Source organism: Bactrocera neohumeralis, chromosome 5, assembly GCF_024586455.1.
Source record: "Bactrocera neohumeralis isolate Rockhampton chromosome 5, APGP_CSIRO_Bneo_wtdbg2-racon-allhic-juicebox.fasta_v2, whole genome shotgun sequence".
Lineage (NCBI taxonomy): Eukaryota > Metazoa > Arthropoda > Insecta > Diptera > Tephritidae > Bactrocera > Bactrocera neohumeralis.
In genome coordinates this window covers 47,095,272-47,108,776 of record NC_065922.1, presented here as the reverse complement: position 1 = coordinate 47,108,776, position 13,505 = coordinate 47,095,272, and the positions used below count along the sequence as shown (strand labels likewise).

At 36.7% G+C, this 13,505-nt stretch overlaps 1 protein-coding gene across 16 annotated transcripts in view; it reads left to right on the top strand.

Annotated features, from left to right (window-relative positions):
• The window catches only part of LOC126758931 (disks large 1 tumor suppressor protein), a 154,617-nt gene that overhangs the window by 12,891 nt on the left and 128,221 nt on the right, over positions 1 to 13,505 (top strand). For 15 of the 16 annotated variants that reach the window (XM_050473395.1, XM_050473391.1, XM_050473403.1 and 12 more), the window contains exons 1-2: positions 8,986 to 10,939; positions 11,248 to 11,379. In XM_050473395.1, coding sequence (XP_050329352.1) covers positions 9,139 to 10,939; positions 11,248 to 11,379 — 1,933 coding nt within the window. In that variant the 5' untranslated portion in view covers positions 8,986 to 9,138. Of the gene's footprint in view, positions 1 to 2,705; positions 3,065 to 8,985; positions 10,940 to 11,247; positions 11,380 to 13,505 lie in introns of those variants that run through there. The other variant, XM_050473404.1, reaches the window with a different exon arrangement.

The following is a 13,505-nucleotide window of genomic DNA, read 5'->3' as shown; positions in this document are numbered from 1 at the left end:
ATAATTTCGAAATGTCGGTTTATAAAGTTGCCCTATTAGACAAAGGTTATGTCCATAAATTAACGTATAAATAAAAATATGTAAATGGAAAAATTCGCATAAACGAACAGTTCACATATGCGGGGGAATATATTTTTAAATGATCTAGACAGTTGGATAGACGATTACGACAGCTAATGGATGCTCTGACGTGCATAGACACAAAATTATTTGCAAATAATATATACATGCATATGTACATATGTATAGTGGGTACATACATGTGTTGCCTCTGCTCATAACCTGCTGCTTGCCAAATTGAATTACACCAAAAGCGATGCGTTAAAATGTCATAGACAAAGTCGAAAAACGCCAAATCAAACCAAAAACTACAAAAACAAACTGAAATGTGCAAAACTCAAAATAGCTGTGAAAATTTAACGAGACACAGAATATTAATTGGTAAAAACCATAAAAAAAAAATTTTGAAAATCTCACCCCGCACCACCTTCGGTGACTTAGTACGTTCAAGGTGTCTGCAACAAATTATGAATTGCTCTGTGAACGCGGACAACTAAATACAAATGTATACACACAAACACGAGAGCCAGACAACGAAAACGCGCAAAAACAACGAAAACCAACAAAAACAAAAACAATAATATACAAAAGTGTTAATAAATCGGTGTCGGAATTTTTACGAAGGTGGATGCGCCGGCCCACCGCGCCGAGTCATGTGCCTCTGGCAGCCACAAGGAAGTGTCGCGCATTGAAATATTGAAAAATCTCCTTCACACATACATATGTATGTACATATGTGTGTGTTTGTGTTTATATAGTGTGTTAGTATGCGCGTATTATTTTTTCGTTCTACACGATTTTCGAAAAACACGATTTTTGCGGTATGCGCGAAATTCAAGGCGGTCCATCATTCGCTCGAATAACAACACAGTGCGTTGTAAAATTCAAACAAAAACAAATACAATTTCTAACCGTCACTCTGTTTATTTGTTCATCGCTGTGCACATTGCATAGCCGAGACGAGATTATGTCCCACCAACGTTGCCATTGACGCCGTCAACGTCTTCGCAAAAATCTTAAATCGCCAACGTCAACATCAACGTCATCATCGCCGCACAGCCAGCCAGCCAGCGAGTGTGGTTTCGTCTTTCGTGCACCAACGTCCCGCCCAACTGTGCACTCTTCGCTCGCCAATTCTACAGACACCGACGCGCTACAGATCACTACACAGACGTTGTTATTGTTGCAGGCATAATTTCTTATACGGCCGACATTAATGGTCGTTTAGCGAGTCGCGACTGTCGTATTTCTTAGTATTTTTAGAAGAGGCCCTATTTAAAAAAGAGACCAGTGAGCTTAACAGACTAAAAAATAAAAAAAAAAATGACAAATTCTCATATATCTCACAAATTGGACACTTTGTCATTGCAACAACAAATAAGCATATTTTTTTTCTATTTTTTATTTTTGCGTCCAAAAACCAGGAATTTCAAATTATAATAAATGCAATTCAGTTCCGTTCCGGCGCACGGAATTTTTTGCCAAACTGCACATTTTTCGCGCATACACAAAATATTTCATAACTCAAATAAGTTTGTTTTTGTAATAGTACATATATATTTATTTTTAACACCTTTTTATACTCTTGCAACATGTTGCTACAGAGCGTAATAGTATTGTTCACCTAACGGTTGTACGTAGCCCTTCAAACTGAACAAGATAGATATAGTGTTGTTGTATAGTGTAATTGCAATCCGTGTGACTGTCTGTCTGTCCGTCCGTCCATGTAAGCTGTAACTTGAGTAAAAATTGAGATATCTTGTTGAAACAGGCATGGCATGCGCGTTCCTTTGCCAAAAAGGTAAGGCGGAGTTCGTAGATGGGCGTAATCGGACTAGTGCCACGCCCACAAAACGTAATTAACCATAAACCTATAAAGTGCCATAACTAAGCACTAACTTAAGATATAAATCTCTAATTTAGCACAGGGGATCGCATTAGCAAGGGGCACCTGTAGGCGAAAAAGCTTGAAAAAGTAGGCCCTCTTATAAGTTTAATATACAAACCACTAGAGCTAGAACAACGAAGTTCAGACAGAATCCTTTCCTGACAATTGTAACTCTGTGTACCCAAAATGGGTTCAATACCTAATACATAGATTTTCGAACTTTCGGGTGACTTTATACCTCATATATCGACCAATATCTTAGTTATGAAATTTACAGAGCGTTTTTTACTCATAAGAGTGTATTTTTGTGACTTAGCCTATAAATAAATTTACTCCATTGGATTGTATGTGAGGAGCCTTAATGAACTCCAGAGAACATTTTTTTAATATGAGGCATGATAATAGTTAATATATAAAATCGGGTCGATACTCCCACAACTCCCATATACTACATACTACTCGAAGTTCTCCATAACTCGAACTCTTGAATTGGCGTAAGTCAAATTTCGTACAGATTTCCTTCCATAACATTTAGTAGATTATGGTGATTCGGGTTAGGAAGTTCAAGTTTATATAAAATTGCTTGGATTCCGATCCTCTGGTTGACGTCTTAAATCTTAAGATATTTCCCTGGCTTTGATCCCTGCAAGTTGCAAGAGTATAAAATGTTCGGTTGCACCCGAACTCAGTCCTTTCTTACTTGTTTTATTTTACATTGATATCCGTTACTTCATTCCCTTTCTTCTTTTCCATATAGCGCATATATTTTGTTGTTGTTGTTGTCGTCGTATTGTGTTGAGCTGTAGGAGTGTGTTTCGTGGATCCAACCCAGCAAAGTCGAGACGTGAGACAACAGTTAAAAGCCAAAAATTTATGCAAATATTAATTTATTAAAAAACAACAACAAAAAAAAGAGAAAACTGCCGCAACACACAAAATTCTCTTCGAACAAATCAACAGCAGTTCCAAAACCAAAGCTAAGAAATTATAAAATAAAATAAAGCTAAAGCAAAAACAAAAATAAATAACCGTAAAACTATATATTGCGGCAGCCAAATTAAGTTGTAAAAATTTATCAAAATTAAGATCACACAAAAATGCCTGTAAAGAAACAAGGTAAGCACCAGTGATCATCAAGAAAAACTCAAAAACAATAACAATAGTAACAGATAATTTTTAGTAAAACAGAAAAACGTTAACTACATTTTGACTGACCACACTAACCAAGAACTATATATAACATGGCGCTAACACTTCATACATTTATTCATCTCTTCTAACCATTTGTTCTTACTAAATTTGCATAAATTTCAATAAATCTTGATTAAGTGCCTATTTAAGAGGGTAAAAAACAGAGAAGGCACAAATATTATTACACATTCTTAACACTTGTATTTCCTTTATTTGATTTATTTCAATTAAATTTAATTTTTAATTTATAGACTGAAGGTATATAGTAGATTTCGTTTTTAGCAAAAAATACTTCTATATATAATTTTAGTTTTGTTTGTCTTGTTAGTAAACATGAAAAAACTTTAACTTCGATTGCACCGAAACTATACCACCCTTAGGTAAGGTCAGGTTAGTCTGAAGGCCAATGAGCCACGCATAGACCAGTTTTGGGCCTTTGTGCTTCCAGTTGGAGTTCAGTTACTACAATATTTCGAAGAATGAATTTTCCCGCAAATTGCAAATTAAAAAGTCTTACTATTCTTTGTCCACAGTGGTATGTAGATCATATGTATATCAATCCGTATATTTTATAAATATATGCAGTAATAATGTTTATGCAATGCCTTTACTTGGTAAATATGTGTAAAAATATTTACTTAGGTGTAAATGGCAATTTGTTGCGCCAATAACTTAATCGACCCGCATGCATCATAATTTAAGGGTGAGAATGTGAATAAAAACTGCGGTTTAAACCGGAACTTGAGCATTTATGGCAGCAAACACATTCCATGTCCATGTTTTGTCCACCATTTCATACCTTCCGGCGTTCTTTTCCCTCTATCGTTCGGTAGCTGCATGCTGACCGACGTTTATTCCATCGCGTGCAAATCACCCGGCGCTAATTGTTGGGCGTTAATACTCATAACACATGCATCCTAGTACACATGTACATATGTATATGTATAACGGTGTGTATTGGCATGTGAGGGAGTGTGTCCTTTACACACTTGAACACCCTGTGGCACTACGCTGATAGGCTTAAAGGCTCTTCAATAATTTGCATAATGAAATATGAACTTCTGACAAAGTTTCGCTTAAAGCAGGGAGGCTTAAATGAAATTTATGAATTGAAAAAGTATATAACAAGTAAGGAAGGGCTAAGTTCGGATGTCACCGAACATGTTATACTCTCGCACGATAAGTGATAATCGAGATTTCATTATCCGTCATTTACATATTTTTCAAATACCGTATTTGTGTAAAGTTTTAATCCGCTATCATCATTGGTTCCTAATGTACTATATATTATACAGAGAAGGCATCAGATGGAATTCAAAATAGCGTTATATTGGAAGAATGCATGGTTGTGAACCGATTTCACCCATATTTCGTACATGTCATCAGGGTGTTAAGAAAATATTATATACCGAATTTCATTGAAATCGGTGAAGTAGTTCCTGAGATATGGGTTTTGGTCCATAAGTGGATGACGCCCATTTTCAATTTAAAAAAAAGCCTGGGTGCAGCTTCCTTCTGCCATTTCTTCCGTAAAATTTAGTGTTTCTGACCTTTGTATGGGAGGTGGGCGAGGTTATTATCCGATTTCTTCCATTTTTGAACTGTATGTGGAAATGCCTGAAGGAAACGACTCTATAGAGTTTGGTTGACATAGCTATAGTAGTTTCCGAGATATGTACAAAAAACTTAGTAGGGGCGGGGCCACGCCCACTTTTCCAAAAAAATTACGTCCAAATATGCCCCTCCCTAATGCGATCCTTTGTGCTAAATTTCACTTTAATATCTTTATTTATGGCTTAGTTATGACACTTTATAGGTTTTCGGTTTCCGCCATTTTGTGGGCGTGACAGTGGGCCGATTTTGCCCATCTTCGAACTTAACCTTCTTATGGAGCCAAGGAATACGTGTCACCCTGATCACTTTGGTATATATAACCCCATATCTGACTCTTTTAGTTTTAGGACTTACAAACAACCGTTATGTGAACAAAACTATAATACTCTCCTTAGCAACTTTGTTGCGAGAGTATAAAAACACCAATTATATATTAAATATAACTTATACATACCATTTAGGTAGTGCTCGTAGGATTGTTGGTATTAAGTAGATATTGAAAGTGAAAATTATCCTAGAAAATAAAACAGAAATAGCAATTAAAATAAAAGTAACGTAAATACAATATACACCAAAAATACGCCGATCATTGTTAACTTGGATTAACAGAGGTGCACAAATATTAACCCACATTGACCTTGTTTTCAAGTCTCGGCATTCGTACCTCGCCAAAGTTGACAATTCTTGAAATGTCTCATAATAATACGAGTAAATAATAACAAGTAAAGAAGGGCTGAGTTCGGCTGCAACCGAACATTTTACACTCTAGGAACTTGCGGGAATCAAAGCCAGGGAACACCTGAAGATGTAAAACGTCAACCAGAAGATGGGAATTCAAGAAATTTTATATATACATATAATATATATGACGGTTATTTTTGAGAAACGAAAATTAGTTGGTGAAATTTTAGTTTGAATGAAAAAACGAAAATTCTGATGTTAAATGTTTGGGAACCTAAAAAGCCCCTTAGAGTTAAGCTACAGCCCCTGGCTTGAGGGAGGATTTTTTGTTTGTCAATCACTAACAGTTGAAAAAAAATTTAAAAAATTTTTTTGAAGCACCCTAATATACATACAACTCATACACTGACTGACATATTAGGCCTAAAGTTTGTTAGAAAAACTAAAATCATTATATGTAGTATTTGGAAGTTGGGGTGGTATAGACCCGATATTATCTATTAACTATTATCATGCCACATACTAAAAAAAATGTTCCCTGAGTTTCCCTTAAAGTACCGCACATGAAATCGCCAGTCACATGGAGTAAAGTCAGCCCATTGTTCGAAAATCCTGTTATTAGTTATATGGTGGTTAGGTCAAGCTTTCGCCCAATTTTATCTATTTTGGAGACAAAGATACACTGTTACGAGTGACCGATATATGCAGCATATAGTCACCCGGAAGTTCGAAAATCTTTATATTAGATATATGGGGTCAGATTCAACCCATTTTTGATACACAAAGTTACCATTGGGTAACAGTAAGGAATCTCTCTGAATTTCAATTTTATATCCCATACATTGACCTATATTTTCGGTCAAAAGTCAACTATAGATACTGGGGCTCACAAATTAGGTACCTAGCGGGTTGAACAGTTTTGGTTGGATTTGAGCAATTTTTGTCATAAGGCGGCATAATTCAAGGAAACAAAGGAAGGCATTTTCACGCTGTGACATAAGTATATGAGATGAATGCCATGTACTAAATTTCGTCGATATCTGTCGGTCAGGTCCCAAGATATGGGATTTCACCAAAAGTAGGCGGTACCCGCCCATCGTCCAATTTTCACATCGGCTCCCATAAAGCCCTCTCATGCTATCTGGAGCGTGAAATTTAATGTCCGTGACGTATTTAGTTATTGACTTGTTGCACTTTTAGTAGTTATACGGGGAGTTGATCGAGGTTATCTTCCGATTTTTTCCAGTTTCAACTGTCGGCAGGAGTTCTTATAATGTTTGTGCTGGGCGAATTTCGTAATTGTAGATTTAGAGGTTTAGGAAATATGTACATACATTAAACTTATTAGAGTTCGGGGCCACGCCCACTTTTTTCAAAATTTTTTGCCCACGGGTGCACCATGCTTCTGTGATCCCCTATGCCAATTTAGAGTTGTATATCTTTGTGTAGTGCTTAATTATCGCACTTTATAGGTTTTCCTTTAATGGCTTTTTGTAGGCGTGGCACTGTTCCGAGAAATTTCTTACTAAAGGTTTTGAAATAGATAATTGCCCCGGTTATAAGTGGTATTGGTGGCAATAACAAAGGTTTGTAAAAGTATGATGGAAATTAAAGATAGTGGTGAGAAATTTCTTTACTAAAGGTTTTGAAATAGATAATTGTCCCGGTTATAAGTGGTATTGGTGGCAATAACAAAGGTTTGGATTTTAGAGAGCAAGGAAGGGATGAACATAAAATATGTTCATATTTCAGTAGATCTTTCGATCTGTTAAATACGATCTGGTGTTTCCGCGTACACGATTATACAAAACTTAAAGAGATTTAACGAATTAGTCACACTCAACTTTAACAACTTATGCAGAGTGTAAAGACGATTAGAATAAATTTCTCTCTTACAGACAAGATGGACAGTATAAATAATTCTGATAACTGAGTATATGTATGTACGTACATAGCTCAATATCTTTTCAACACTAACCAACTATTTTATAAATATGCCGATCTAATGCACAAGATAATAATTTTAGTTAAACTCTCCAGATTATTTTACAGGCAAAATACGCAAAGGCTCCAATACATATTTATTTGGTACACAAAAGTCTACTAATAAGTTGATATATTCAGAAAAGAGTAAAATAAAACATACGAAGAGTGAACGAAAATTCGCAATAAACATGTGACAAAAGGCAAAAGGTTGTTTTGACTTGAGTTTCTTGTAATGCAATATGTCACTTTGGGTCCGTCATGCGTTTAGAAACATATTTTTCTTTCCTTGTTTTGTTGTGGTGGATTTTCTTTGTTTTGTAACGAATTGTGTAATTTCACTTTCACTGAATGTAAAAGCTCTTAAATGAAAACGCAAATAATGGCCTTGCCACAACTGTCATGTTAAAACCGTTAACTAAATGTGCTTAAGTACAGGGTGGTTCAATCAAGGCCCCTTTCTTGTGGGTTATAATGTCTCGAAGAGTTAATGAATTCGAACGAAGGTATTTGCAGTTAGAGTATCAAAATAAAAGAGAGAAGAGGTATTACAGATGTAGTGTGCTACTAGGGAGACAAAAATGAACTCTTGCCAGCTATTATTATTGTTATTTTAGTTATATGAGTACAATATTTGAAGTTAATTGCAGGAAAGATATGTTTTTCCACGACATTCAGTAAGAACATTAACTAAATGGGATAAAATAAAACCTATTTTTGAGGAATATAAGGGGTTATATACAGTTAGAAGGCCGAAAAAACGCGAATTTTCCAGAACTTTTCCGAGAAAATTTTTAAATTTTGTCTTACAGCAAATGAGCGATATGTTAAATGAATGGGAACCTAAAAAAAATAGCGACCCTTACAGTTAAGCTAGAGTGCCTGGCTTGAGGGAGGATTTTTAATTTGTCAATCACTAACATTTGAGGGGGTAAGAGTTAAAAAAAAATTAAAACTTTTTTTTAAGGACCCTAATATACATATATGTGACCTGGTCCACGAAAAGGGAGCTAACGTGCGAAAACTAGTTTTCTGGGAAAAGCTGTTAAAAATAATCGCCAGTTTCTCGTTATCTCATTAATTGTTCTCCTTTTTTTTGACACCTAAGCCCCCTTTCCGTAGACCAGGTCACATATATTGAACCAAAATTTATACTGGGAAACTTATTTATTAGGTAGGACATGACTAAACCAAAAATTGGTAAATGAAATCGACACTATTAAAAAAAAAATAAGTTAATCTCCTTTGTTTTCCATTTAGTAATAAATATATATATTTTTTGATATTGTTTAAAAAATTTTTACAAAACTATTGGATCCCCCTCTGTAAAATCGCGCATTGTCCACCACATTCCAAACACAGTTCAAAATCATAACTTTCATCGATCATTATTGATTGGTTTTACTTGGCTACGTATATTCATATATAATAATATATCTGTCACTCATGCTTCTCTCTCCGCATCCGTCTGTCTCGCTCATACTTACTAACATGGGAATGGCATGCATTGCAATGAGAATGCGTAATTTGTAGGGCATTTTGTATGTTTTCCGCAGAGCTTAGTGGTTAGTTAAAGACGTGGTTTGCTGACAAGACGTTCTCGAAACACATTTCGCGGGTTTTCGAAATAATACACAACACATTACAATATACAAAAACAGTTTTTAAAATTTAGTTCATAATAATTGAAAATTTGGACGTAAATAAATTGCGGACCGAATATGGACACGGACAGTGAGCGCGAGCGAAGTAGTGATCCCAATCTATTGACCAGCAGCGATAATCATACATTTCATGACGACGATGATGATGATGATGACGACGATGCTGACTCTTCAGCGCCAGAATATGGCGAGGATATTGGTGATATGAGAGACATTGATTTCGGTTCCATCAGTGATGTCGTGACGCACGCCGGTAGTGATGTATATGACATTGATGATGACGATGACGATGATGATGATGACAACGATAATGGACGCACTGAAAGAACATGTCTTTTAGTTTCAGACGCTTATAAAGTACGCCGAAATAGACGTCCGAGGAGTAGGCAGCACGTTAAACGAAGACTACAGCAATCGCTTGAACGTGAGACGACAATCTCACTTAATACGTCCAAGATAAGGAATTACAATAAAAGCATCAAGACAACAGGAAAATATACTTCGGAAGAGGACGAAGAACAGGTACCGCTGAAACAAAGCAGCTGTGATGAAAGGCAATACGAGCAGTCCGAAACCGATTTAGGCGAGTCTGTTGGCGCAAAAGAGACCACAGATAGTTATGAATCGGCCGAAGTTTATACCGTAAAAGTTATAAAAATTAGTGGCAATCTAGGTGATAGCTCCGAAGAGGACGGAGACATCGACGAAGAACCCTTTAAGAGTCTAGACGCTCCTGATGACGATACCAGAAACTTCGACGAAACCAAATCAACAGCCCAAGTAGAATTAAATGTTCAGCCATCAACACTTGTATGCGGTGCCATACAAGCGTCTGCAGAAATCGATGCTAAATATAATGAACGCGGTGCCTTTTTAGAAGAGCAAACAGATTGCGCTGTGCCGACGGCTGCTCATGCAAGTTTTGAATTGTTTGAAGAAGAAATCGCTGATATAAATACTAAAGTAATAAAAGAAGAATCTGCAAGCGACATACGCGAGGAGAACGTAAATATCAAGGATTACCAACTAGAAGAGTTTCCAGAAATAGAACAACATTCGGTGCTAGTGTCCGACAAAAACGTCAACGACGAAGGTGACAACGACTGTTGCGGCGGTGACGACCTCAAAAGTTCGCAATGCTTAACTACACCAGCCGAAGCAAACGCAATCAACAACGAGAACAACACGTCTACTATAAACATCGGCAGCGTCTTGGCGGACGAAGAGAATTGGCGCGATAGTGTACGCGAATCGATAGAGTGTTACTACTCGGCACAGGATCTGCTAGAGTACGGACATCTCTTGAGTAGTGGCCTTAAAACACCAGACATTGAGTCTGGTTATTTTGAAAAGTCCGAATCGGATATATCACGTGATGAGAACGAAGTGTATACGAATAATTTAAGCAATAGGATAAGAGAACGCTCATTTTCGAAATCGTATAATACACAATTAACCAATATGTCGGAGAGTTTACGTTTCGAATTGAATCGTTTTAAAACGATGATCGAATCGATCGAACGTGAACGCATTTATGGCCAAACGCCGCAAACGAAACAAAACACGTTCGAGTCGGTTACAAAAGCCGAAGAGAGTTATAATGTTGATATGGAGGCCGAAGTAACGGCAGCGGCCGATGCGGTTGCGGAAGCGATATCAATAACAGTTATCGGTGCCGAAACTGTCGAAACGACCAACGCGATGGATGTGGATGAGGAGGAAGAGATGGATGTGGAGGGTGCTGTGGGCGGCGACGATGATACACGTGGCTATTGGTCTACGGTTTTCGGACAAGCCAGTCAAATAGAGGAGACCACGCCGGAAATGACGCTTGACGAACGCTTTGCCGATATACAAAGTATGATAAACTGACTTTTTCACAAAAACACAATTATAAATTTAGTTTTTTTCACAACTGCACCCACTAGCTTCATAAATAACTAAATGTAATATATAGTATAGGAAATATACATATAAACATTTATTGTATGTATCGTAACGAAATCAAGGTATTTAAACGCTTTCGCTATTAAACTGTCCGTCCTATCGACAACATAATTAGCTTAGCTTTTACCTCTCTCTGTTTCACTCCCTCTCTCAAACACATTGCATGCTAAAATTTACAAGTATTTGCTGTTTCTAACCTTGCTTTCTCTACTATTGCAGAAGCACATCGTGCCCTTGAATTATTGGAGGATTATCACTCGAGACTATCAGAGCCGCAGGATCGTGCACTGCGCATAGCCATCGAACGGGTGATACGGATTTTCAAATCACGCTTATTTCAAGCCTTATTGGGTATGTATTCCTATCAAATATGTATTTTACCAGTCCCTGTAGGAAATTGCTATATGAAAAAATGTATTATCTTAAAGAAAAAGTTTTTTCACAATGTTCTATAAAATCTACAGAATTCAAGTGTCAGAAGCTTGAAATATTTTTTCCTTTAATATTAAAAAAAATATTATATTTTTGAACACCCTAAAGGTTAAGGGGCATTCCAATAAATTATCAAATTTTTTCTAATGCATGTGATATTCTTGATAAAGAGTATTCTCTTGAATCAAATATTTTTAGATATAAGAGTATTTAACTTTATTTGATTTCCCATACACATTCACTGTCTTTAAAAATTTTACCTATCCTGAGGGTGGTCACAAAAATATTCTCCTATTCCGGTCGAAAAATTATAATCGCAACATATGACTTAAATAACTCTCTCTGTACCACAATTTGAGTTGGCAATCTGGACTAGATTAATCGGCACTGTGAGATTAAAAAACTAAGAACTTTTTAAACTATTGCTGTTTCGGAACCTTTATTTTATCAAAACTTGTTATTCGAAAGTTGTCAGTCCGTAAACTTCAGAACGTTAGTCCAGTAATTAGATATAGTGGTTTTCAATAGGGCACTACAAAAGTAAACTGATAGGGACAACAAACGACACCATATTTTTCCCCATTTTTCTTACATTTCTTTTCAGTAAAGCTTGTCATTTCATTGGAAAGCTATACGATCCAATAATGAGCCGAAATTATTAAAATTTACTACCGAAATTCAGAGTCAGTGGTCTCAACTTTAACAGTGGGGCGATATAAAATTTTTTTTAAATTAAATAAAAACGGTTTGGGATATCAATGACATTCTTCATTCCTGGGAAGGTACTTTCGTACGTACTCCATGAGACAACATTGCATCCCGAAAAAATGACTGTTTGGTGCGGTTTATGGGCGGTGGCTTCTTCCGTGATGATCAAGACCGGCACGTTACTATGAATGGGAATCGCTACCGCTCACTGATAACCGAATATTGGCTGCCTCGGTCGTGCGATTTGACGCCGTTAGACTATTTCCTGTGAGGCTACGTCAAGTTTATGGTCTATGCCAACAAGCCAGCGACGACTCATAAAGTTCGTATGAATATCGAATGTGAAATTGCAGCAGTATCGCCGATTTATACTGGAAAACCGTCGAAAATTGGGTTCAGCGTCTGGACTGCTGCAAGCGTGCCCGTGGTGGCTATCCAAAAGCAATCGAAATAATGATTTTTATTACTACCCTAAACTTTTGTAGCGCTCTTATTGAAAACCCCTTTACATTTACAATTACAGAAGCATTACGTATAGTGTTGAGGGCTAAAGGTACAAAATAATATTTAATTATTTTTAAGCACTTACTTTCATAAATTTTTTTCAGGAGAATGCAAAGTTTCGTCATCTAAAAATATATAATATTCTACACGTTTATATAATGTAAAAGATCGGTATTATTATTTCTATTGTAGCGGAATTTGCTATTCTTTAAACGATCTAAGTAATAGTTCTTGATCGTTTTTAGCCATCGATATAGTAGGGTACTCACGAATTCCTACTTTGAACAAAGGATTACTTGTTTGTAGGTCTAGAGAGATTCTGAAAGGTCGTCAATGCGAATTGATATGGGTTTCAAAACATTACCTTACCTTACAATGCAATGTCCCAAACTGTGCTACATCTTCAACTCAATATTGCTAGAAATGAGTTACGAGTCGTCTTCGGGGAAGCTTTGCTATTATAAGTTTTCCTTTGAGGTCGTTGACGAGCATAATGCGATTTCCTAGCGGGAAATGACGAACCATCACATCGTTCATTGTGCATAAGTTTATCGATTATGGATTTCACCCACTTTTACCTTCACCTCGGCATGCATGCATGCTTACAACAGTGTTGCACTTTACTCGTCCTATGGCAATCAGCATTATTACAGGGCTGATGCACGAGGCCACGTACACGTATTTGGGTCATCGCTTTTAGACGTGCGACGCTCTCACTACGGTACGGTACAAATGAATGGAACGGATGAAGTACACATGCACACTCACGCATGCACGTAAATTTGTCTGTTTGTATTTGTGACTTGTGCGATGGGTATTGCATACAAACTTTC